Source organism: Pygoscelis adeliae, unplaced genomic scaffold (genome assembly GCF_000699105.1).
Source record: "Pygoscelis adeliae isolate BGI_AS28 unplaced genomic scaffold, ASM69910v1 Scaffold408, whole genome shotgun sequence".
Classification (NCBI taxonomy): Eukaryota; Metazoa; Chordata; class Aves; order Sphenisciformes; family Spheniscidae; genus Pygoscelis; species Pygoscelis adeliae.
Genome location: NW_008825287.1, coordinates 51,510 through 74,669, shown reverse-complemented (window position 1 = coordinate 74,669; position 23,160 = coordinate 51,510). Strand labels below are relative to the sequence as shown.

Sequence of the window (23,160 nt, the reverse complement as noted above, 5' to 3'; positions counted from 1 at the left end):
CTTTTTCTTTTTTGAGAGCGTGAATATTCTGAAACAAAATGTAAATGTAATACGAAGAAAAAGTGTGTTGGGGAGAAAATATTCATGAGCCCTATTGCAATCATTGGGTTGCCCAGCAGTGAAGAGGACGGATTATATTTCTCCTGTCTCTAAAGTAAAGCCAAATGTGGAGATTTCTCATTTCTTCTTTTTTTCCTACCATCCCACCTCCTCCTGTGGCTATGGGCTAACAGCCACTTCTGCTAAATGGGTGCATTAATCCTCTTGGTGATGTGATTTTAGCCAAGCTCTGAGCGGTGCATTCGCAACCAGAAAGGCGAGATTTCCCCTCAAAAAAAAATCCAACTTAAATCACTTGAGATAAGTTGGGCGTTATCTTAAGGTTGCAAATTGCTTGTTTGCTCCTCCAGCTGGAGCTGTTAATTCAGAACAATTAACGCGCCGTTTAAAACAGAGATGAAGCATATGGAGGCGGTCCCAGGGAAAAGAGCCTGCCTGGGATGGAGAGCCCCGGTGTTTGCAAAATCAGATGGATAACTCCAGTTTGTCTTTCTTTTGAGATCCTGGCAGGTGCTGTGGGGAATGACACGAATACTGGGGAGTTTATGCCCAAAAAACCCCCATCGAACGCTAAATTGAGTGATGCTCAAAGCAAGAGCCAAGTGGGTCTCTAGACTCAGCTAGAAATAAAATGCTGACGTTCATCGCTGGGATGAATTCACCATTGTGAGAGTGCTGTCACCACCCCGTCCATCCTTAAAATACTTCTTCGTGACGAAGAAATAATGAATCCTAAAGTGAATCCTAAAATAATGCCTAAGTTTTTTGATGAGCCCCCTTTGCAGTACCACAAAACACCACTCTGGCTCCATCCTTTAAGCCTTTTTGCAGCATCATTTCAGGTACCTGCCATCTATTTTCTCAAGTTGCCTTTTTTTGGGTGCAGGTGAAGAACAAAAGCCTAAATCTGGAAAGAAACCCCAAAACACTCCAGCGGTGGATGAGCTCAACCTGCTTAAAATATTTCTGGGCCAAGGAGCAAAGAGGTGAGCTCCTTGCTTTTGCTCAAGGATGTAAAGCACTCTATTAGACTTTTATGTGATGCTGTGTAAAATACTGCAACAGTGGAATATGTTGCATTTTTGCAGCCCAGTGGTGGCTTACGGGATGGTCCATCCTTCCTGCCATCCTTGCATCCATGCATCCGTGCACCCGTGCATCTGTGCATCCTTGCATCCTTGTATGTGTTCATCCGTGCATCCGTGCATCCATGTATCTGTTCATCCATGCATCTTTGCATCTGTGCATCCTTGCATCCATGCATCCATGCATCTGTTCATCCTTGCATCTGTTATTCCATGCCTCCATGCTTCCATCATTTTTGGTCATGTACCTCTGACCATAATTACACACAAATTTCATTTAAGCACCCAAGAATTTGTTCTTCATGTGAAAAAAAACCCAAATCCAAATATTTTCCCTCGAACCTTTATAGGAATCAGTGTAGCCCAACAAGAAGCAGCTTTTCCTATCCCCCTCAAATGATGGAGAAATGTGCTTTTCCACCCCAAAGCTGGCACTAGGATTTCGGTTTTGGGGACCCGTGCAGCATGAGCCCCCCGAAACCTGCATCTGCCTGTGCTGCGAAAGCCAAGCAGGTCGTCTTTAAGAGCTTTTTCTGCAAACCCTTTCCCGTTATTCCCCCATCTGAGGATGGATAGAGGCAGCATCGGCAAATCTGAATAACTAATCAGAGTCCTCATTAACCCCCCGCCGAGATGCTCAAACATTCACTTTGCTGTTTGTGAAGCAGAAAAAAAAAAAAAAGGAAAAGGGAACCCCCCCCCGCAACCCGCCCTGCATTAAAATTGATGTGTTATTAATCCCACTGTTCCAGACCTCATGGGTACCGAATTTTCTTCCATCTCGCCTGAGGCCGAACAGTATGGTGCCGCTTCTCCGGGGCACTTTGACTTTCCATTATTTATTGGTGTGGCGTAGGGAGGCAGCTTTTGTTCCCCGGGCCCAGATGTGCGCACATGTGCGCGTCCGGGGGTGGGGGTGTCCGACAGTTCCATACGTGCCCCCTTTGGATAATGCAAATCGCCTATAGCGGGGCTCCACTGATGGACTCGTCTCTCTCGGACCCTGTTTTGCGGCGAAACGGCTTTGCTTCTGCAGAAATACAGAAATATTACGTGTGTATGGGCACATCTGAAATCTTTTCACTCTCTCTGAGCAAGGATGGGGCTAGTGCTTCACCAGGTTTAACCTGCGGAACTGGGGAGGTGGAAGGATGAAAATACCATATTGGTCTTTGCACCTTCGAGCATCCCCACCTTGCAGCCCCAGCCCTTGCTCGGAGGCTGGAGATGCTGCAGAAATTGCACCGTGAGGGGAAAAAACCCAGTAAATCAAAGGGGTTTTTGCAATGTTCCTCATTGCAGATGGCAGCGGGTGTTGCCAAAGCGCTTGGAGAGTCGTGATCGCCCCTTGGAGCTCCTTAAAGAGTTAAACTGAAATTTGAGCTTTGATTTCTGCCTTTATACTATTTTTCACGCGTACAGGGTTTCTTCGGTTTTCCTCATGGGTGTAGAGTTTGGGGCCAGTACAGCTTGCGATGGACTGCCGGCCGTAGTGTGGGGTATAAAAATAATTCAGCAAAAACCAGCAGCGTTATTAGGGATTTCACCGTTCATTGTTTCCACTTAAGTCAGAGGAGCTGGCATTAAATTTATTAAAAAATTATAGTCACAATTAAACAGCATTGATATGATGAGGTTGGAAGCATCATGAGCTGCTCACACTGGAAACAAGGTGACACGCTGGGAAAAGCCTTCTTGCTTTAACATCCTAGACTTTTTGCAAAAATTCTGGATTTTGTTTTGCTAAACGTCAGCTTTATTAGCATTCCCTTACACTTAATTAAATCTTTATTAACGGGGATGCCCTTGGCTTTTTGCAACCTGGGTACAGGCTGAGGTCCCGGGATGCTAGGTTCCCATCTCCGCCGTCGGATGTTATTCAGGTCGAGCAGATCAGGATTTAGGGCATTTTTGGGGACTGATTAGGGCATTTTGGGGGATTCATGGCTTGTCATTAATGTTGCCTCATTTATGACCCTCTGGCAGCTGCTCCATGCAACCTTGAGTGCCCAGGACACCATGTATCTTGCTGGTTTGCATCGCCCGCGGTGGAGCATCTTGAAGGAGGCGTTTCCTCCATTCCCTTTCGCGTCGGGAGGACTTCAAAGGCCTCCGCTGAACTTCAAAGGATGCCTTTTGAAGTCACTAAAAGTGTGCGCTGGCTCAAAAAGACTTATCTCCCTCTGCAAGGGTGTTCGGGGAAATGTCCCTGGTGGGGTTGGCTCTTGGTGCTCTTCATGATGGGGACAAAAATGGCATCTTTTGTGCAGAAGCTGCACAAGCCCCTATTTTTGTCCTACATGCATGCAGCACCCAAGACCTCAGCCCTGATCCACTCCAAGGATGAAAATCAGTCTACCAGAGCTCTTTTAGCACTGCCAGAGCCTTATTTATCTGCTCCTTTTCCTCCAGTCCTCATGTTTTGTTCACACGGTGAGCCCAGATGACAAAAGTCTCTCCCGCAGGAGGGAAAAAAGTCTATATAGGGACGACGGATTGCTGCAAAACACGAGCTTTTCATAGCGTTGTCAGGAGAAATCCAATGCAGATCAAGTCCTCGGTCCTCGATGTGTATTTGACATCAGCCCATGCATGCTCCTCCAAGGCACAAGCCCATAGGGTTTTTTTGTTCTTGATCATCAATATCCTTAATGATATTTCAGCTGCTGTTGCGGTGGAAGAGTTTTGGACTCAAGCCCCTTCTGAGCATTTAGCATAACCCAGATTAGGTCTCTAAACCTCTCGGCAGGATCTACACTTGCCCGAGAAGTCAAGGGGCATCTTGACCTTTGACCCCTTTCACCAAGTTTTCCATGTTTGGGGGTTTCTGCCTCGTTTTGCCCTGAAATCACCCAGTTGCTTCCGTATCTCTCCTCGGGCAATGGCCTTGGTGATGTCCAGGTTTCCAGAAATGGCACTTCCTATGCAAGCTTCCCCATATACCTCTGCCTTTTGGACCCATACTCCTGGCTGTGATGATGGAGACAGGCTGTGAGGGCACAAAAATGCGAGTGTTGTAATTGCAAGGCGTTTGGGATGGAATTAAAACGAGGGGAAACAGTTCTCATGGATCTCCCGTACGGCCTCACCACGCAAGGCATAGCTCTCCGCAGGTGACGTATAGCAGAAACGCATCCTCGTTTGTGTGTGCCTCGGAGGTCTGAGGAGCTCTCTGAAGGTGGTGTGAATCATGGTAGATATATCAGATGTGCCTTGGAGATCTGAGGAGCTCTCTGGAGGTGGTGTGTATTTAGAGGTGCATATAGCAGATGTACATTCGAATCTGAGCAGCTCGGCAGATCAAGGTGTGTATATATGTATATACACTAGACATATATCAGCAATCTGAGGAGCTCTGTACCAGGTTATGTATGTCAAGGTAGATATATCAGATGTATACGGAAGATCTGAGGAGCTCTCTAGAGGTGATGTGTATCAAGGGACATGTATCCGATATATATTGGTGATCTGAGGAGCTCCCTAGAGGTGATGTGTATCATGCTAGAGGTATCAGATATATAATGGACGTTTGAGGAGCTCCAGTCAGGTGACATATATCAGAGATGTGTATGTCAGATGTATATTGGCGAGGAGCTCTCTAGAGGTGATTTATATCAGGATAGATATATCAGATGTATACTGAAGATCTGAGGAGCTCGACAGAGATTATGTGTATCAAGGGACATATATCAGACATATATTGGAGATCTGAGGAGCTCTCTACCAGGTGATATATATCAAGGTAGATATATCAGACATATATTGGAGATCTCAGGTCACGTTTATCACCTAACATAGAGGTAATATCTGGAGGTGATGTATATCGAAGGACATTTATCAGACGTATATTGGAGATCGGAGGGGCTTGCTACAGATGGTGTATATTCAGAGATCTGGGGAATTTTGTCTCTTTTATTCCTTTTTTTGCACTCAAACTCGAAACACCCCCGTGGCTGTGCTGATCCTTGCTCAGCCCGTCTTCATTTTTCCACTGGATCTGCTTAGGTGGGACTAGAAATCCCAACCTCAGCATCCGTAAAGGCCAGATCCTTGGTAGATGCAGCATCATCTCTAACATCTGTGTGGACTTTTGCTGATTGAATAACAGCTGGGAGCTCCCCTGTTTTTGAGTTAATGGCTCTTCCCTAGTTTGCGCCCTCTGAGCCAGAGTGTAAAAGCACATTTACACTCAAGTGAAGATTATAATTAACCAGGGGGATGGCAACAGCCAGCGCAAAATGGGGGCACGGCCAACGGCAGTGCTGTTTCATTGCTTTTTCCCTTTTTTCTCCTTTTCAGACCCGGATTGTACCGCTAACCCTCAGTGAGATCCCGTGCCGGGGATTCGCCACCCTCCAGGAGCCGAAAAGGACGGGACGGGACGGCGTCGCCCCTCATCCTTTGCGGATAGACCGGCAACGAGCACACCTTCGTTTTCTGGACACATCTCGGTTCGACCTCTAAAAATCAGATTTGTTTTTTGTGCTTCCTTGGAGATGTTCAACCCTGCCCGGGCAAAACCCGGGGGGGTCTGATCTAGCTCAGCCATGAGCCCTGCTTTCACCTCCAAGGGGATATTCCCACATAACTTTTGCTTGATTCCTCCTATTTTCCCCACTATCCTGCAAAAAAAGTGCATTAAGAGCGGACTTGCCCACCATGGCTTCACTGACGCCACCGAAAGACCTTCCCTAGTGCAGAAAGCTTCATCCCCTGCTTAATATTTCGCCTTCTCGTTTCATCATTTTCTCTCAATATTCAAATATTTCATTCTTTGCTTTCCCAGGTTGTGATCCCTACCCAGAAAATCTTGTTTTCGGGGCGGTGGGAGGACGCTTGCAGGGCAGCGGCTCCCCGAGCACCCCCCAAACGGTGAGGCTGCTTTGCTTTATATTAATTAGGCAATTATATATATTAATGGTGCAATTATATATATTAATTGAGTGGGATGTGGTGAGTCATGACCTCGGTGGGGCTTTATTTGGGGGAATTTCTGCTCTTTTCTGGTACACCCAAATTATATCACCCCTTCCCTAAATGCAGTGAGCTGTGTGTTTAGCAAAAACACACTTTTCTGCTGTGTTTTCTTTTGTTTTTTAGAAATCGAGCTGTGCAGAGAGTCTTGATTTAAAGCTCAAGTGTTGGTAACATGTTGTTAAGAGCCCTACAAGCCATAGCCAACCTGGAGGAAAACACAGATATGTTTTTGTAAAAATACCCTGAAATATGGGCTGTTATCACTGCAAAATTTTGGCATATCAGTAGGATGTGGAGAAATGGTCACCAACTAAAAATAACTGAAATGTGGAGCTTAAAATAAGATGTTCATGAAACCAAGGGTCTCGCAGTCCTTTAGTCAACCCTGATTGCTAAAATTAGGGCTTGACAGAGTGACAAATGTGCTTGATCTGTGCCAAAACTGTAGGCACCCGGCAGGTGACAAAATAAATAAAGCCCCGTTGGCTGCAACTTTCCTCCTAAAGGAGCAAAGAGAAATCTTTGGTCACTGAAAATGGAGGTGCCGCCTTCAATTTCTGCAAATATCCTGAAAAAGTGCCTGATTTCTTCCTAAACCAGTGATATTTAGGGTGGGGGCATCTCAGGGGAAAACCCAAAAGCTTCATTCGGTCCACGGCGCAGCAGAGCACCTTTTCTTTGAGACTTTTCTTTTGAGTCTTGCCTCCTCTGAAAGTCCCTTTTAATAAACAGCAGCCAATAATGGCAGGATTATTTCCCCCAGGCTGCCCTTTCAGCCCTGATTCTTGCCAGTGACCTTCCCTTGGCCAAAAAAACCCAGGATTAAGGATGGGATGAAGCAGTTGAATTTCTTATCAGTCTGGTTTTGCCCCCTTTCTAAGGTGGCAAAGGTACAGGTTGGGTTCACTTTGAAATGACTTCTGTGGTGGGTTTGTGGGGACTTGGGGGTCACCACAAGGACCTCTTTTTGGGGAGATCCTCCCTGCCTTGATGCCCTCTTTCTACTCAGCATTTTGATGTGAGCTGCCCAGAGCTTGCTTGGGAGGGCTCGGTGCCCTGCGATGTACTTTGGGCACATTGGGTTGTTCCCCTTGGAGGAAACTGAGTCCGTGGAGGACACAAGTGCAACCTGGCCTGAGAAACATCTCCATCAAGACCAAACCCAACCTATTCAGCAAATTGGGCCAACGTGGTCCAGACACATCCCACTAAAGGCATGGAAAGACATGTCCACCACATTACCTTCTGGAACAGCTGGCATTGCTCTAAGTGGTTAATGATAGAAATGGCCTATCCTGAAGAAGTCTTCTGAGAAATAACTTGGTTCCCTTGGCCTTTTCCACCTTGTACGTGGGTCCCCCCATTTTCCAGGCACAAAACCATTTCAGGTTCCCTCCTCCTGAAGCCCGTATGTCCACAGAGATGCACCTCCAAGGCCAGGTCGTACCTTTTGTCACTGTGCAAAAAAAGTTGCAAAAAAATTTGGCACGTGTCTCACACCGTAAACACTTCCCAGTCCTTTTTTGTCCCCAATTTCCTCACTGTGTTGAGTTCAGACCAGGCTGAACATCTCTTAGGGTCTACCATTCAGAGTAAATGGAGAAGACAGTGTAATAAAGTGTAATTAAAGGAGTTCAAAACTATTTGTAACTCCCTAGCTAGCTGCAGCTTGTATAAATCATCACATCACATCTCAAACCTCTCTTTTGTCATTGAGGCTGGAAGTATGGCAAAAAAATTGCTTTTGAATGGGCAAACGAAAGATGTTTAAATTGAGGCAATTAATCTAGCGGCTCACATCGCAATCTTTGGTGTCTTGGCTCAGGGCTTGGACGGGGACAACTCTCTGCCGATACCGGGAAGCCTGGCATGCCTCAAGGAGAACCTTATTTTTATCTTCTGGTTTGTAGAGTAATTTCTTATTGGGAATTTTGCATTTTAAAAGGAAATTCGGGAGGGGAGGTAAGACCTGGAGAAGCCAGAGAGCTGCAAGAGAGGGATGCGAAGCGGAAACTCGGCGAGTCAGGAGCTCTGATTTATCTGCCATATGGGAAAGAGGAAAACAGCCGGCTCCAGAGGGATTTCTTTCCCTCTCCCGAAGGGAAAATTTGCAAGCGTGTTAGCAGGATATAGCAAGAAACGAGGCAGATTTAAGGGAGGAGAGAGTTTTATTAGGTGTGCTGCGGCATTGCACTGTTTTCGGGGCTTTCCCATGGGTGGGGAAATCTTTGCACGCTCCCGTGCACGTCTCGCCTGTGTTTCTCCAGTTGGGTTAGATCTGCTGTTTTTAGCCCAATTTCTGCAAGCCCAGCGAAAAGCAGATTTCCATTTGTGTTTACTCGGCACAAGTACTTGTGCAGGTGTTGGGAGATGTGCATGAAGCCTGCGGGCTTTGATTTGCAGAAAAAGCATCCCCAAAAGGCATTATTAAAAATTGCATTGTTGCTCATGGGGTGTTTATGGGCTGCAGCGACAGTTGCAAAAAGTCATTGCATAGTTTGTGGTGGGATCTTTGCTGGAATCGTCAGCATGCGTCTACGTTGTGGTTGCACCGGCGTTGGTCTGATTTGCACTTTGCAGTTCTTGTGCTGGCTGAGAAATTGGTGAAGGGCTGCAGTTGTCAGTTTGGGATGGAGAAATGTGGCTGATGGTTACATTTTTGCTGAGCATGACTGTTTTTGAGCGTGTTCCTTCTCGGCTGCCCATCCTCAAAGCAACAGCTCTGACGTCGGCTTTGCTGGTGGCACAGAAGGAGCACAAAACCCCACACATCTCCCATTGGAAAATGGTTCATCCCATGGTTCATCTCAGACGCATACTTAAGCCTCTTCTTCCAGCCCACCTCTCCAAAATTCATCGCGTTTATTCCCGTCATCTTCTTTGTCCTCCAAGAAGCTCCTCTGAACCTGGCTGAGACCTTGGGGATGGGACCTTCCCATTTTAGGACTGGCGTGGGATTGAGGTTTGGTGTTTGCATGACGGAAATGTGGGTGCTCAGCGATTCCTCTCTCATGGGATTAGCAGGTTGCGATGGAAAACGAAGTGTGCAAGGCAAGGTTTGAAAGCGTCGGGCAAGATTTTGATCATAAATTATTCACAGTTAATTGCTCGCAGCAAAGAACTGTTGGAAAATTAATCCACTTCCTATTTTTCCCAAGCACTCTCAAGGCAATCAGAAACTTTTCCTGGACAATTCGTGTCCGGCAAGAGGAAGTTTGAGCATTTTTTTGATTCCTCAGCTACGTTTCACTTCAAAGCTTTTCGATTTGCCCTGTGAAAAAATTCACAATTTGCTCTTTTGGGAACTTTTGCTGGGCTGGGGGCTGGATTGCACAAAATGCAAGTATTTTCAGGTTACTTTGAAGGAGTCTCTTTGATGTTTCCCTGTGCCAGTTTGTTTTGGAAGGTGCTTTAATGGTCTCCCTCTATAAAAATAACACTTTAAAATGTATGTAGGTAGCTCAGCTCTCCACTTAAAAAAAAAGAACAAAGTTGTTTAATGCTGCCGTTCAAGGTACATTAACCTTGTCTACTAAAGCTCTGACTGGCTCTTGCAGGTTTTATTCTCATGTTTATGTTGCAGAGATATCCCTGGAGCCTTTTAGGGATGGGTATCTTCAGAGAGGAGAGAAATATTTAGTCGGAATTGTTGTTCTCATCGGAAATTCACTGTAGCAGCTCCCCCCTGTCTATGGAGCTGGAGTTGGGAGGTGGACTTGCAAATATTAAATATATAAATGCTGTTTCCCCCCTCACCCAGGGATGTCCCATCCAGTGACAAACCAAACCAGTGCTTGGCAAGAGCTTTTTGGCATTGTCCGACATGGCGTTTCCCTCTCCCTTTTACCCCAGTGCTTATACATTGATGAAGAGCTTCTTTAGGAGAAAAATAGAAAAGGGGTTTGCTCTAGTCCGGGATTTATCCTGCAGAAATATCAGATCTCCATCTGCTTTAGCCCGTGGTTGTAGCCGAAGCGCAGACTCAATTTGTCCTTTTTTATTGGGAAATAACTCGACAACTGGATACTGGGAGGGGTATGAAGGTCAGCATTTAGGGAACCAGTGTCTTGGCCGAGAGCAAAGGATGCTCCCAGTGCAAAAACCCTCCTGGGTTTGGACAGAGGAAATTTGGCTGCCAAATATTCCTAAAAAAATAAAAAATATTTGGTGGCGCAGTGGTATTTCTTGCACAAACGCTCCTGATATCCTCAGATGAGGCATCACGCGAACCCACTTGGAAGCAACCTTGAATGTGAAGAGTGACCAAGAATGGGTGATGCCTTGAAAAATGGGATTCTTCTCCATTTTCGACCATTTAATAGCATTCGGTTTATTTTTAATGAGCTCAGGGTGGCATAAGGGGGTTCCTTTAATAGCTTGTGAAAACCTGGTGTTCATCTTTCAGGGTAACGGGTGAATTTTGGTAAAAACAAGCAAAAAGGGTGAAGGTTGGCAGATAGAAATGAGAGGTTCAAGAGCGAGAGGGTAGCTCTCGATTCACTTTATGGCCAGTAGAGAGTCGGCATCACCCACCGAGGGTGAACCTGTCCTCGTTGGCAGTTTAAAGCAAGATGTATCGTCCTCTGGAGGTGCCTCTCCCTTCCCCCTCAGCTATATTTCTTCATTTTAACTTAGATATATGCGTATAATGAATGCATATATCATAAACTTCAGCATGCACAAGCCCTCCGTGAAGACGGTGGCATAAAAAACTTGCAGCCCGCTGCGGAGGGAGTGTGACTAACACGGCGTCATTGCAAATCTTAAAAAAAAAAATAAAAAAAATTACCCTTTAGAAAAGGCAATCTTCCTTTAATACAGAAAAATACCTTCCCGTGGCTGGAAACACATCCTCAAGTATCTCTAATAATTTTGAAACTTTGGGTAGAGAAGAGGAGATGCCTGAACAGCTGATTTTCTGATTTCTCACATTGAATCCTCCATTATCAATTGCATGTTTTGCTGTGGGGGAGAAGCTGCTGAGTGAGCTAGAATAAACGATCCCCATTTTCCCATTGATTTGGAAACAAGAGTTGCACCTTGCAAAGCTAATATTAACATTATCCACTGAAAACGATAACGTGGAGTCCAACAATGAGATTTTTTTTTTTTGCACTCAGCTCTACTTCTAATATGGTTTTACGTCTGTTTTATTAATCAGGGAGGTCATATTCACCTGGCTGGTGGTGGACAACTGTCTGCAATACTTCGATTTTTTAAATGTTTTAAGGCATCAGTGACCACGCTGAAAAAAAAATCAAGTTCTCAACTCAGTCTTTAATTATTTTTATTTGAAAGAGGACGTAATATATTGCTGGCAAAAAAGCAGCTTATAAATCTGCGACTCTTTTAGGTAGACGCAAGCTCTTTGGGAAATACATTTCCAAGTTAATGGCAATATTTCAGCGATAGCTGAAATAATTTTATTTCATAAGGAAATTTAGGATACTTTGATCTCAGGTTGCTGCCAAAACCTAAAGTACTGCTGCTTCCGGAAATGAAAGAGCCTTTATGGGTTTTATTGCTCACCATTTCTTTCCTCTGTGCAAATGCCCCGGGAGTTGGCTGCAATTCCTGCCTTCCTCAACCCCCAGTCCCCCAAAATTCACTCTTCGCCCAAGATTTGATCATTGCCTTGAGCTGATCTGCGAGGGGTCGGGCAGGGGTTTGGCGATGCTCTGCTCCTTTCTTCATCTGGATGCCTGTGGCCAAGAGCTCACGCAGCTAAATTGATTTAAGAGGTGGGGGGAAAAAAAAAAAAGAGGATTAATGCATAAAATAAAAAATATAAAAAATAAGAAAGGATTAATGCATAAAATAGCAGCTTTCGACCCTTCCCTGTGTTTGGCTGCCGATAAATCCACGGGGCTGACAGCTTTGCACCGTTATCCCAAGATTCATGGCCAGGGGCTCCCGTGTGAAACACCCGCTTTTCCCGCGGGCGCCAGGCGCTTCCCCGGATATTTACGGCGCCTGAGTGCGTTTGTTTCCCCCAAGATAAATATACCGCTATCGGCAACAGCTGTCTCTCATTTTTATCCCTTTTTTTTTTTTTTTTAACATTTGGCTGTAAGTCCTATTCTCCAAACAAATCAACGCCCATAAAGCCTTAATGAATGGCTTGATTTTAGCAGGTTAGATGATATTTGGCAATTAACTTGGGCTCCGGACTGCCACCTTCTGGGAATATATTTGGCTGAAAAGCTTGCACCCCACAATAAATTGCCGTGCACTAGGGGTAGGTCTGCTCCTGGCATGAACAATAGATGCCAAGCAGGTTTTTTTTTGCCAAAAGAGCAATCTTTCATTTTTTTAGCTTCCCACCGAGATGTCTAGACTGTCACGGTGCTGAATTCTGCTTTTCTCCAGCTGCAGCTATTTCTGGTGGGGAGATTTCCCCTTGGTGTTACCCCTCGAGGAGGTGCCTGGAGCTGCCAGCCGAGTTTTGACATCGGGCACCAAAGATTTTAAGCCGCCAGTTCACTCAGGAGCCTCCCGCTATTTTGCTGTTGGGGAAAAAAGATGAAAAGCATCGTTTTAATCCCATAAATGCAATATCCTTCTCGCTGCAAGAGGTCTGTGTCATGCAAGGATCCCAGTCTGCCTTACCAACGCACAGGATTTTGGGTGTGCTCTCTTAATACTCAATTCATGGGTCATCCATACTAGTGCAAAGTGAAAAAAATAAATTAATTTATTCATGCAAAATAATAAGAGTGGTTGACGCTCATCCCGTGCAGACAGCACTTGGCTTTCCACGTGGGCTCAGTGCATTTGTTCTCTTGGTGCCTGGTGGTGCCTATAAAGCCCGAAGCCTCATGGAGAAGACCAGAATATTGTGAATCTTCCCCCAAACAACTGCCGACCTCGTGGACAAGACTAGAATATTGTGAATCTTCCCCAAAAAACTCTGGAGACTGATCTGAAGACCCCAAATGTGCCTCGGTTTTTAATGAGCTCATCGGTATCCCTGTTCCTCTGCCTTGTGTGAGAGCGTTTCTTCCTGCATGTCACCATTTCATGGCAAAAACAACGCTGATGCTATTTTTTGGTAGGTGCCTTCACTATATCGGAGGACTGTGCATAACTTTTTGCATTTCTGCTTTCCACGGGACAGCGCGGTAGGTCCTCTCCAGATGAGAAGCCAACAGGGAACCCAATGCAACGATGGGCATCGCAATGGGGCAAACCCTTCAAGAGATGTAATCTCTTACAAAAATGAGTCCTTGCAGAGAGAAATGCACTTTTGGAGGCTCTGGGGAGATTTTGCCGGGTGGCTTTGTGAGTTGGCTCAATACAGGGCTCAGAGCCTCCGAGAGGACTCAGGACAGGGATTTTTTTGAGGATTTAAGCAAGATTATTGGCTTTTCTTCTGAAGCGACCACACAGCTGCAGTGAAATAATAGGAGAGGAGGCATTTTGGGGCCAAGAATTGCTTTTTGGTTACATCTGCCACCAGGTCTATCCTTGGGGACAGCATCCAGCCGAGAGCTCCTCTACAAATTTGTCTCTTCCTGGTGCCCCTCTTTTTTCCCCATCTCCTTGGGACCTGAAGATACAAAAAAAAAAAAAAGAGTCTTTTTTCCCCCCAAATAACTATGCATTTACAGAAATACAGAGCAACTTCAAGGGAGGTTGAGGGTGGCATGTCTCAGACTGCCTCCCTGGATTCAAAGATGTCCGTATGGGATGTGCAAAATCAGGGATTGCTCCCTGGTTCAAATCAAGCAAGGGTTTGAACCCTCTTTCCTCATTTCTGTGCATTCAATCACCATGGGGTCGGTCAACTCAATGGAGGAGTCAACTGGGTTGGTCAATGCAACATAGGAGTCAACTGGGTTGGTCAACTCGATGTAGGAGTCAACTATGTCGGTCAACTCAACATCGGATACATACAATGTCCCTTCTGGTCCGAGCATGCAGTGCTTTAGGATGTGACTCCATGGTGGCCAAAGGCAGAGAGACACACCATTTGGGGTTTTTTTAAGTGTATAATTTCAGAAAATGGAAAGTTTTGCATTTATGACTTGTCTTCCTGCTTCCAAAATGTAGGAATAACGGGGAAGGGGATGGAAATCCCCATTTAGGCACTGTGGTTAGAGGCATAAGGGGTGGAAAGAAAATGCCCTGGGTGTACCAGGGTCCACAAGGGGAAAAATATACTGAAGTTCACCGATGGCAGCCATCATCTCCAAGAGCTCTGCCCTTGCCTGGCTGCTCTCCAGGGAAGATCTCCTTGCCAGTGACCCTCTTCACTTTGCCCCTGATGCATCCTTTATCCAAAACCACAAATCTCAAATAATCATCAAATTACGATGAGGGTCATCAAACCATCTTGGATTTCTTCCAGGGACTGAGTTGTGGAGCGCTGTGCCAGGGTGCTTGTGTGAAGAACGTCCTCTCTCCTTTCTGTCCCCCTTTTTTTTTCTTTCTGAGGGATTTTTTGGGGGGAGATCCCCCGTAATCCAGCAGCATTTCTCCCACCCGCAGGTTCTCGATGTGACTCCCACCCAGGATGCACCATGTCTCCCCGGCACCGGCTCTGACGATGATGGCCACCCAGACGGTGCCCCCTCCTCCCTACCAAGACACCCCGCAGGTGAGTGTCCCCCAGCACCCATGGGCTCCTTCCAGACACCTCATGACTCGCAACTCCTGCATTAATTACCCTGCCTTCCTAAATAATGACCATTACAAAGTATTTCACCCCAAAATGTTCATTTCAGAGACTGGCAAAAATTAAAACCTCTCTTGACACAATCTGCAGGGCTGAAGGGTTTTGGGTCAAAGTATGGGGTTTTTTTCCCCTTTCTGGCTTATTTTGGGGTCACGGGGTCTTCTCGGAAAGCTGACAGAGTGGCGTGTTTGCAGCCAGCAGGTTAATAAGCTGGAAGGATGAAACGTCTGGCTAAACCGGGACAGGTTTAGCTGTAGGAATGGCCTTTTGATTTATTTTTACGGTGTTTTTTGGCAACCCGTGGTGGGGGGAAAAAAAGACTTCATCTCCAATGTTGCTCTAAGGGGTCGAATAACTTTTCCGAGCATCGTTACGGAGTTATTATAAGAAGAGGAGTTTGTCCAAGAGAAACTCTACTGGAGCACCCCAATGGGCTGGACGTGGGGGTTGAGGTTGGATTTCACAGACGGTCCCGCGCCTTGCAGCCCATCCCAAGATTTTTGGAGGGGGCAAATCCACATCACGTTTCCACTTTCCCGGCTACAATGACTGAATGGAGATGATCCGGATTGAGCGCTGAACCATCCCCACGTTCAGAGCAGGGTTTTTTGGGGGTTCATATGGGAAATTTTGAGTTTTTCCCCCATTTGCTGCATTCTCGGCTGCAAAAGCAGAAAAATCTCAGGAAATCCTAGGAAAAAAAAAAAATCAAGCCTGTTCTCTGCAAGCTAAAATAAATAAATCGACTTTTACACCCCCCCTGAAGCCACCCGGGTCTCCTTTCCACTCGTCTCCTTTGGTGGGAAAAGGTCACTTCTTGCAAACGACACCTCGGTGGGGTTTTTATGGCTCCTTCAACTTCTGTGTCATCATTTGCTCGCTTCACTGCTCTGCTCCGAGAGGGTTTTTTTCCCAATTTTTTTTTTTTCCCCACGTCCAATCATGTCGCCTTTCTCGCTTACGCAGCGGGGAGCCGCGACGCCGTTTTAGTCCTAATGGGCAATTTAAGGGACTTTTAAAATAGCTGAGATTTTCCGCAGCATCCTACGGAGACGTCCCCCCTACCTTCCCCATCCCTGTCCCTTATCTGCCCCCCATTTTAATACATTGAATTTTGGGAACCCTCAGGGGCATCGTTGACCAAAACCCTCCTTTTTGTCCCTATCGAGGGGGTTGCTCAAGCATTTTTCCTTCCGTTTAGTGGGTTTGGAGGAAAAGCTGCAGCCAAGAGTTGCTTTATTTTGACTCAACGCTGTGACTGCTGTGAGCTTTTCACCTGAAAATTGGGATTTTTAAGGTTTGGAAAAGCAAATTCCTCTCCCCAAAGACAGGGAAGAGATGGGGAGGGTCAGTGATAAATAAAAAAAAAATCAATTATTAGAGGTACAACCAGCTTCTCATCGTCAAGGGGACCATTTTGGGGAGAAAAGTGCTAAAAAGGGGTTTGGGGGAGCTCTGCATTAATATTTTACTGCAGAGGCTGTGCAAGCGATCACCCTTACTGTCAGAAATGTGCAAAAATGAAGCAGAAATGATTGGAAAAGCTGCCTTTTGGAGGAAAAAAAAAAGCTTTAATAATCACCTGGTTCTGCTAAAGGGGTGTAATACGGAGCATCATTTGTACCGAGCGTGATCGCGCTCGCTGAGCAACATTACCTGTTGAAAATTAGAGTCTGCATAAAAGTCCATATGTTTTCCATAATAAATTTAGAGAAAAAGCCAAGGGAAAGTCTTCAGCCATTTCATCGTCAAAGTTAAACAAAAAAGCGAAAAAGCGCTGTCGCCCCCCCCCCCCCCCAAGTGTTTTTTAGATGGTTACATGAGGGACAAAAATGGAAAAATAAAAAAATACAAAATTTTATCTATTTATTTACTTATTATATAAATATATTTTTAAAAATTATTAAAAATTGGGTGGAGATGTTGATTTTTCAGCATTTTCAGCACAGAAAGCGATAAAAGCAGCTTTGCCCCCCAAAAAGTGCTTTTTAAGTGGTTACATCAGGGACAAAATTGGAAAACTATAAAAATATAGATTTTTTTTTAATTATAAAAATATTCTTTTAAAAAGTCTCAGATTAAAAATTGGGTGGAGATGTTGATTTTTAAGCAGGATCAATGAAACCCGCCAACTCCTGATGTCCTCAGCACGTTTTTGGGCTCAGAACCACTGTTTTCAGCACGTGTAATGGCAGCAAGAAATTTCACTGGGAAACACTAAGGAATAGGGTAAATATTGCTGATTTAGGAGATTTTCTTGCCCTGAAGACCTTCACTGTGGTTGCTCTCTAGAGTTGACATATTTGGCCATGGCCTTCAAAAAAACCCTAAAGCAAGAGGGATTATCACATTTAAACCTGCGGGAAGCCCCCACATTGCCTGGTGAGCAGCCGCTAACTCCGGCAAAGGATTTTCCTTCCCAAAGAAATGAAAAAAACCAGAAATATAATATAAAAAGGAATATAATCGTCGAGCAAGCGGCACCTCAAAAATCTCTGCTTTAACCGGGAGTCTTGCAAAAACATGGGGATTTTTTTACTTTTTTTTTTTTTAATTTTTTTCAACTTTTAAAAAACTTTTTTCAATTTTAAATTTTTTTTCATTTTTGACATACTTTAAAACATATTTTTAACATATTTTTTGACATTTTTACATTTTTACATAATTTTACATAATAATTTTACATATTTTTTAACCTTTTTTACTTTTTAAACTTTTAAAAAACATTTTTAACATAATTTTTTTGTACTTTTTTTTACCTTTTTTTTTTTTCTTTTTCTTTTTAGATTTTTTTTTCCCCTCCTGCAACTATTTTTGGCCATTTTCTGGGGGGAAAAAAAAATGTTTAAAAAAATCCCCCCCTGCATTTTTTTCCAACGCCTGCAACTTTCATGCCCAAATCCAGACCGTTTTCCCCCCTTTTCCCGCTGCCGAGGCGCTCATGCTCCTGAGCCAGAAACCTGCTGCCTCTTTCCCCCTTTCCCATCCCCACCTGCGCCCCATAAAGCCATTTTTGGCTGCATTTTTGCCTTCCTCCCTGCCCAGCATCCCCATCGGGGTGCAAATACTCTCACCCGAGCATCTTCTCGCCTCTTTTTCCGCCGGCTTGGGATTATTTTTATTTATTTTTTATTATTTTCTTTAGTCCAAGGTGAGGTAATGGCTTCGAAACAGCCGCAGAGGAGGCTTTTTTTTGGGTAATAGCCCAATTAGTTGCAGACTTGGCTGGAAACAGCCAACTTGGCAGGATTTCGGGGCAGGATGCGAAAAGGGCTTCGGCATCCTGGTAAATGAGTGCAGCGAGGGGAGAAAAATGGAAAAAAGGGGGGGGGGGCTCACCACGTTCCCCCCCCCAAAGTAATTTTCAAGGGACATAATAGGGAGAAAAAAAGGGAAAAAGAGAAAGAGGATGGGGAGATAGTCAGTGGCATGGCTGGAGCCTCCCAAAATCTGCTTGCATTTTGGTTTTAGATAGAAAATGTGGGGGGGAGAAGAGAAATCCAAACTGCTGGGATAGGAACGGGAAGCGAACCCCAAATTTTCGCTAATTTTTTTTAGCACCGTGGAAGAGAAGAGTGATGGAAATCAAATTCTGGGTTGGGAGAGAAAATTAAATTAATTAGAAATTAAACAGTGCCGGGTGAATTTACAGGTGCAGGAGCCAAACTTTGGAGTTATGAACAATAAAGGAGATTAAAAAAAAAAAAAAAAAAAAGGCGCTGTATCGGCAGCAAAATGTCAGGCAGGAGATATTAAAGTCAAACATTTTAAAAGCAAAAGGGGCCGCGGTTTTGGCCCAGCATGGGTTTACGCAGCTTTTAAGGGAGGCGAGAAATCTGCTTTTTTCATGCCAAGAACCTGAGTATAAGGGTGAGTTTGGCTGGAGAAGGCTGTGGGCATACACATATGTATTTATATATATGTGTGTGTGTGTGTGTATGAAAACATTTTATTTATACATAAATAACCACAGAAATAAATATAGAAGTATATTAGACAAATAATATAAAAATATTTCTATATAAATACAGAAATGTATATTAGACAAATAAATAATATATATAGCTATTTTATTTATATATAACTAAACACAGAAATGAATATATATATTATATATTAGACAAATAAATAAATTATATATATAATTAGCAAGAGGCAGAGACTTCCTTTTGCTACCCAGCTCAAGGGAGGATTGAAGATTTACTGGTGAAAACAGGCAAATGCTAATTTTTTTACAACATTTCAACACCGAAGCAGGCGAAACACCCACTTTGCGTTAATTTTCCACTGAGATTTTGAGCTAAAAACCACCGGATTTGGGGGGGGTGTTTGCTGATGCATTTGCACCCAAATCGGTTTAAAATTCTCTCTGAATTTTTTTTTTTTTTAACCGAATCTTGAGAAGATGAAGCGATGCATCGTGTGGCGTACATTGGACCCGTCTGCAGCCCGGCAGCAAATAATTCAGATTTCTTTAATGCAATTGTTAATTTTAAGTGGAAAGTGCCCCTAAATACGTGCAATCCTGTACACGTGGGGGTGGCAGTTTTGGGGGTGATGCTGGCAGGCTGCGCAGTGATTTGCACGTGCGCTGGCCCACACGCATCTCAAATCTTAAATACATATATTTAACTAAAATAATTGCAGTTTTTAAAAAAGCAAAACGTTAGTGAGCAGAATGAGTTATCACATAGCAGACATAATTTTGCCTGTAGATTTCCAGCCCCGGCGCGTTGCGATTCCCATTGCGTCGGCGATCCGGGACAGCATCGGGGCTAAAGATGGGTGATTTGGGCACGGGTGAAAAAAAAAAAAACCAAAGGCTGATTTTTTTTGTTTGTTTGGTTTTTTTTGGCTGGCTTCTCCCAGTGCAAAAATGATTCATGCCTGGGCTTGGCGAGTTGGAAGAGGCTCACGTAATTTTGGAAGGAAGTTTAGAAGTGCCTGTGTGTCTAGACAATAATACCTGCTTTGAAAAAAAATCGCGGCAAGCAGGAGACGAGCGTTGCCGCTGATTTAATCTAGGACTTCTGCAAAGCCTCCCTTAATAAATTACCCCCCGCCTTTGCTTTGCTGGTGGTGCAATAAGGATGTCGGGATTTTTTCCTGTATTTTCCCCGGGTAAAAAGTGGGAAAAGTGGGAAAAACCCAATCCTGCTCTTCCCAGGGTTAGGTGAAATGCAAATACGTTTTCACCCCCGCCCCAAACCGTCCTGCTCAGAGCCCCCATCATGGGGCTGCCTCCTCCTAAATTTTAACAAGTCAGTGCAGAAGGCTGCAAAACTCGGTGGAAAAGTGCAATAAACCCTGTTTTTGTTTTCTTTTCTTCCTTTTTTCCTCTTCTTTATCCCCCCCCTCCCAGATGACAGCCACGGCCCAGCAGCCCACCAAGGCACCCCCAGGCGCAGCTGGAGGCCGACAAGCGAGCTGTCTACAGGTGATGCAAGCCAACATCAGTGTGCATTAATTAATTAATGCATCAATTAATGCATTATTTCATTAATGCGTTATTAAAGCATCGGTTCGGCGATGCATTAATTAATGCATTGGTTAATGCATCGATTCGTTGATGCATTCATTATTAAAATGCTTTATTAATCCGCTATTACTCAAATGCATTAATTAACACACAGGAATGGGGGGATTAGCAATTAGCTCCTCTTTAGCAATAATAACTATCAATAACAGTGCATGGGGGCGGAGCTCCTTTGTGGACCTGGTTTTGCAGCACACACACACCCCCCCCCCCCCCACCCCACCCCCCCCCCCCCCCCCCGCAAAACCTTCACCCCCCCAAGAAAGCCTTTTTTTATTTTAGCAAAACCATGCGATTTTGAGCCAAAAAAGCACCCAGAAGGAGTAAAGTCACGTATTAACCTGAAATGTGCAGTTCATGCGTCCCATACGGGGTGCGAGCAGCAACGGGCGCGGGATGGATAAGTCCCTTCGGTCCCCTTTTTTGTCTCTTTGGAGATAATATATAATATTGTAATATATGCAGTAATATTATTGTATAATTGGAGTAAGTAACACTATAATTATCTAAATAGTATAATTATAGAAGAAATATATAATTATGTAAGTGATATGTAATTATTTACAATATTACAATGTATACAGTAATGATGTAACAGTAGTGTATAAGATTGTAATATAATTAGGATTAAGGTTTAAGACTAAGGATTAACCCCCCGTTAATGGCCAGGGCCGTGGGGGCTTGGAAACCAAAAAATTGCACCTCGGAAGTGAAGGAATTAAAATATTTTGACTCCAAATATTCAGATATTACGAGTCCGAAAGGCGTGGAAAGGCGGATGAAGGCATGGAATAAACCCACTGGTTTTCCAGGAAAACGTAAAGGATTATTCGAAGCGGGTCTCAAGATTTTTTCCAATGATGGAAATAATTTTCTCAAGGCAAAAGAGGTCATTCAAGAAAAAAAACCCCACCTTTGCTCTGTACTTCTGCGTGGATTTTTGCAGCATTGGTGGGATAACAAAAAAGCAAAAAAACCCTCTGGAGTTTTTACAGCCTTCATTTGAAGGTCAAAAAGATGCCAGAAGTACCTTTTTGAAGGTATTTCCCACCCAGGAAAGTGGGGGAAAAACTGTTGGCTGGTCCCACGCGTGGACTCAGTTGCCCAAACCTGGATGCTTATTTTTGGGTACCAGCCAAAACTACCCCCAAATATATTTTTATCTCTAAAAACACACCCAACGAGCCCTTTTCTGCTGCATGCAAAATCTGAATATTCACCTACACGGTGGTTAATATGGATTGTGTATCTGTCATTAGCTATCGAATGCACACGGGGAGGGGGGTTTAGCCCTCCCAGGGCTGTACCCTCCACCCAAAACGCTGGATTTTTGTTAATTTTCAATAATTGCACCAAGGCAGAAGGCATCGGCTGTAAGTGTTGGTTGATCAACCTGGAGGGAAATCGCCGGGAAAATGCGACGGGAAATATAAAAAGCACTGGACAAGTCACCCCGCCGGGTTTTACGCTCTAGTGGGAGGTTTATCACCCATTAAAAAAATAGAAAAAAAGGGAAAAAAATTAATCCTCCCCCTCCCTGCTTGGCGTGGGAGCATCTTCGCAGGGGCTGGTCCAGCAGCATCACTTCTCTGCTGCAATTTTTTTCCCACCTGAAGTATTTTATTCGCTTTATGCAACAGTGGGGCTGGGACTTCCTGACAGATTTTGGACCGGTAAAGATGATGCTCCCACGGGAACCGATGCCTAAACCACCCCAGCACCGCAAACTGGATTTTTCCAAGTGGGAAACGGACGGATTTCTTTGCATTAATTTTATTTTCTGTTTTTTTTTCTTTGGAGGGAGGAAAGGCGTATATTGGAGCTGGGTGAAAAAAAAAAAAAAAAAAAATGCATGTTGTGATGTGCCCACGGTGCTGCCGGCTCGCGGGCAGAGCCCTGCTGAAGGTGCGAAATTAGGCCATTAGAGGAATTCATTTCTCTTTATTAGCCTGTGTCGAATCCTTTTTATTAGTGGCTGCGAACGACCTCTCTCCTGCAGGAAAATGTCAGGGCTGGTTCAGCCCTTTTATTTGGAGGATTCCCTGGGAAAAAAAAAAAAAGGGGGTTTGGCAAAACCATATTCAGCAAAATCAGATTTTTTTTCAACCCCAAAACTCTTCCTTGTGCCGGGGGGGTGTGATTTTCCACCTCCGTAACGCCCACAGTGGGGAAAATCCTCCTGTTTCCCCCTGCATCCTGGATATCCATCTGAGGTTTCCCCCCCCCCCCCCCAATTTCATAGCAAGGATAGGCTCTAGCTCTCAATTTTCATGCCACTACCTCCACCTGCAAACCCCTGTGGTGGCCGTTCCCTTCACCTGCCTGTCGTGGCCACAGGAAGGCCGGAAACAGAGGAGACTGCATATTTTTTTTGCATGCAAAAGGGGGAAAAAAAAAATGCAACAACAATTCAGCATACAGCTCGTGGCAGAACCCCAAATTTCGCTGCTCCTCGACACTGCGCTTGACTAGGAGCCTCGGTGCTCTCCCTTAACCCACCCCTGGGGGTTTTGCACCTCCCCCTTGTTTTGCTTTATTGTGTTATTTTACTTTATGTTATTTTATTTTGTTTTTTAATTTTTATCTATTTATTTTTTATTTATTTATTTTAGTCTGTTCTATTTTAGTCTATTTTACTTCATTTTATTTTATTATTTTGTTTAATTTCATTTCATTTTATTCCCATACAAAAAGCGAACCATCCTCCCCTCAGCCACGTGCCGCCCCCTCCTCCTCCCTGCCAGCGCTCCAAGACATTCACGGGGGTCAGCGGCAGCACTGCCCCAATTATTAATACTGAGCAGTGCAGGATGATGCCGGCAACG

General features: G+C 44.5%; 1 protein-coding gene across 1 annotated transcript in view; it reads left to right on the top strand.

The window, feature by feature from the left end:
- Positions 1-5,451: 5,451 nt before the first annotated feature.
- PKNOX2 (PBX/knotted 1 homeobox 2) overlaps positions 5,452-23,160 on the top strand; it is a 35,995-nt gene continuing 18,286 nt past the window's right edge. Inside the window, 5 exon segments of the mRNA XM_009329896.1 lie at positions 5,452-5,596; positions 5,932-6,017; positions 14,613-14,721; positions 20,162-20,197; positions 20,199-20,236. Coding sequence (XP_009328171.1) covers positions 14,638-14,721; positions 20,162-20,197; positions 20,199-20,236 — 158 coding nt within the window. The 5' untranslated portion in view covers positions 5,452-5,596; positions 5,932-6,017; positions 14,613-14,637.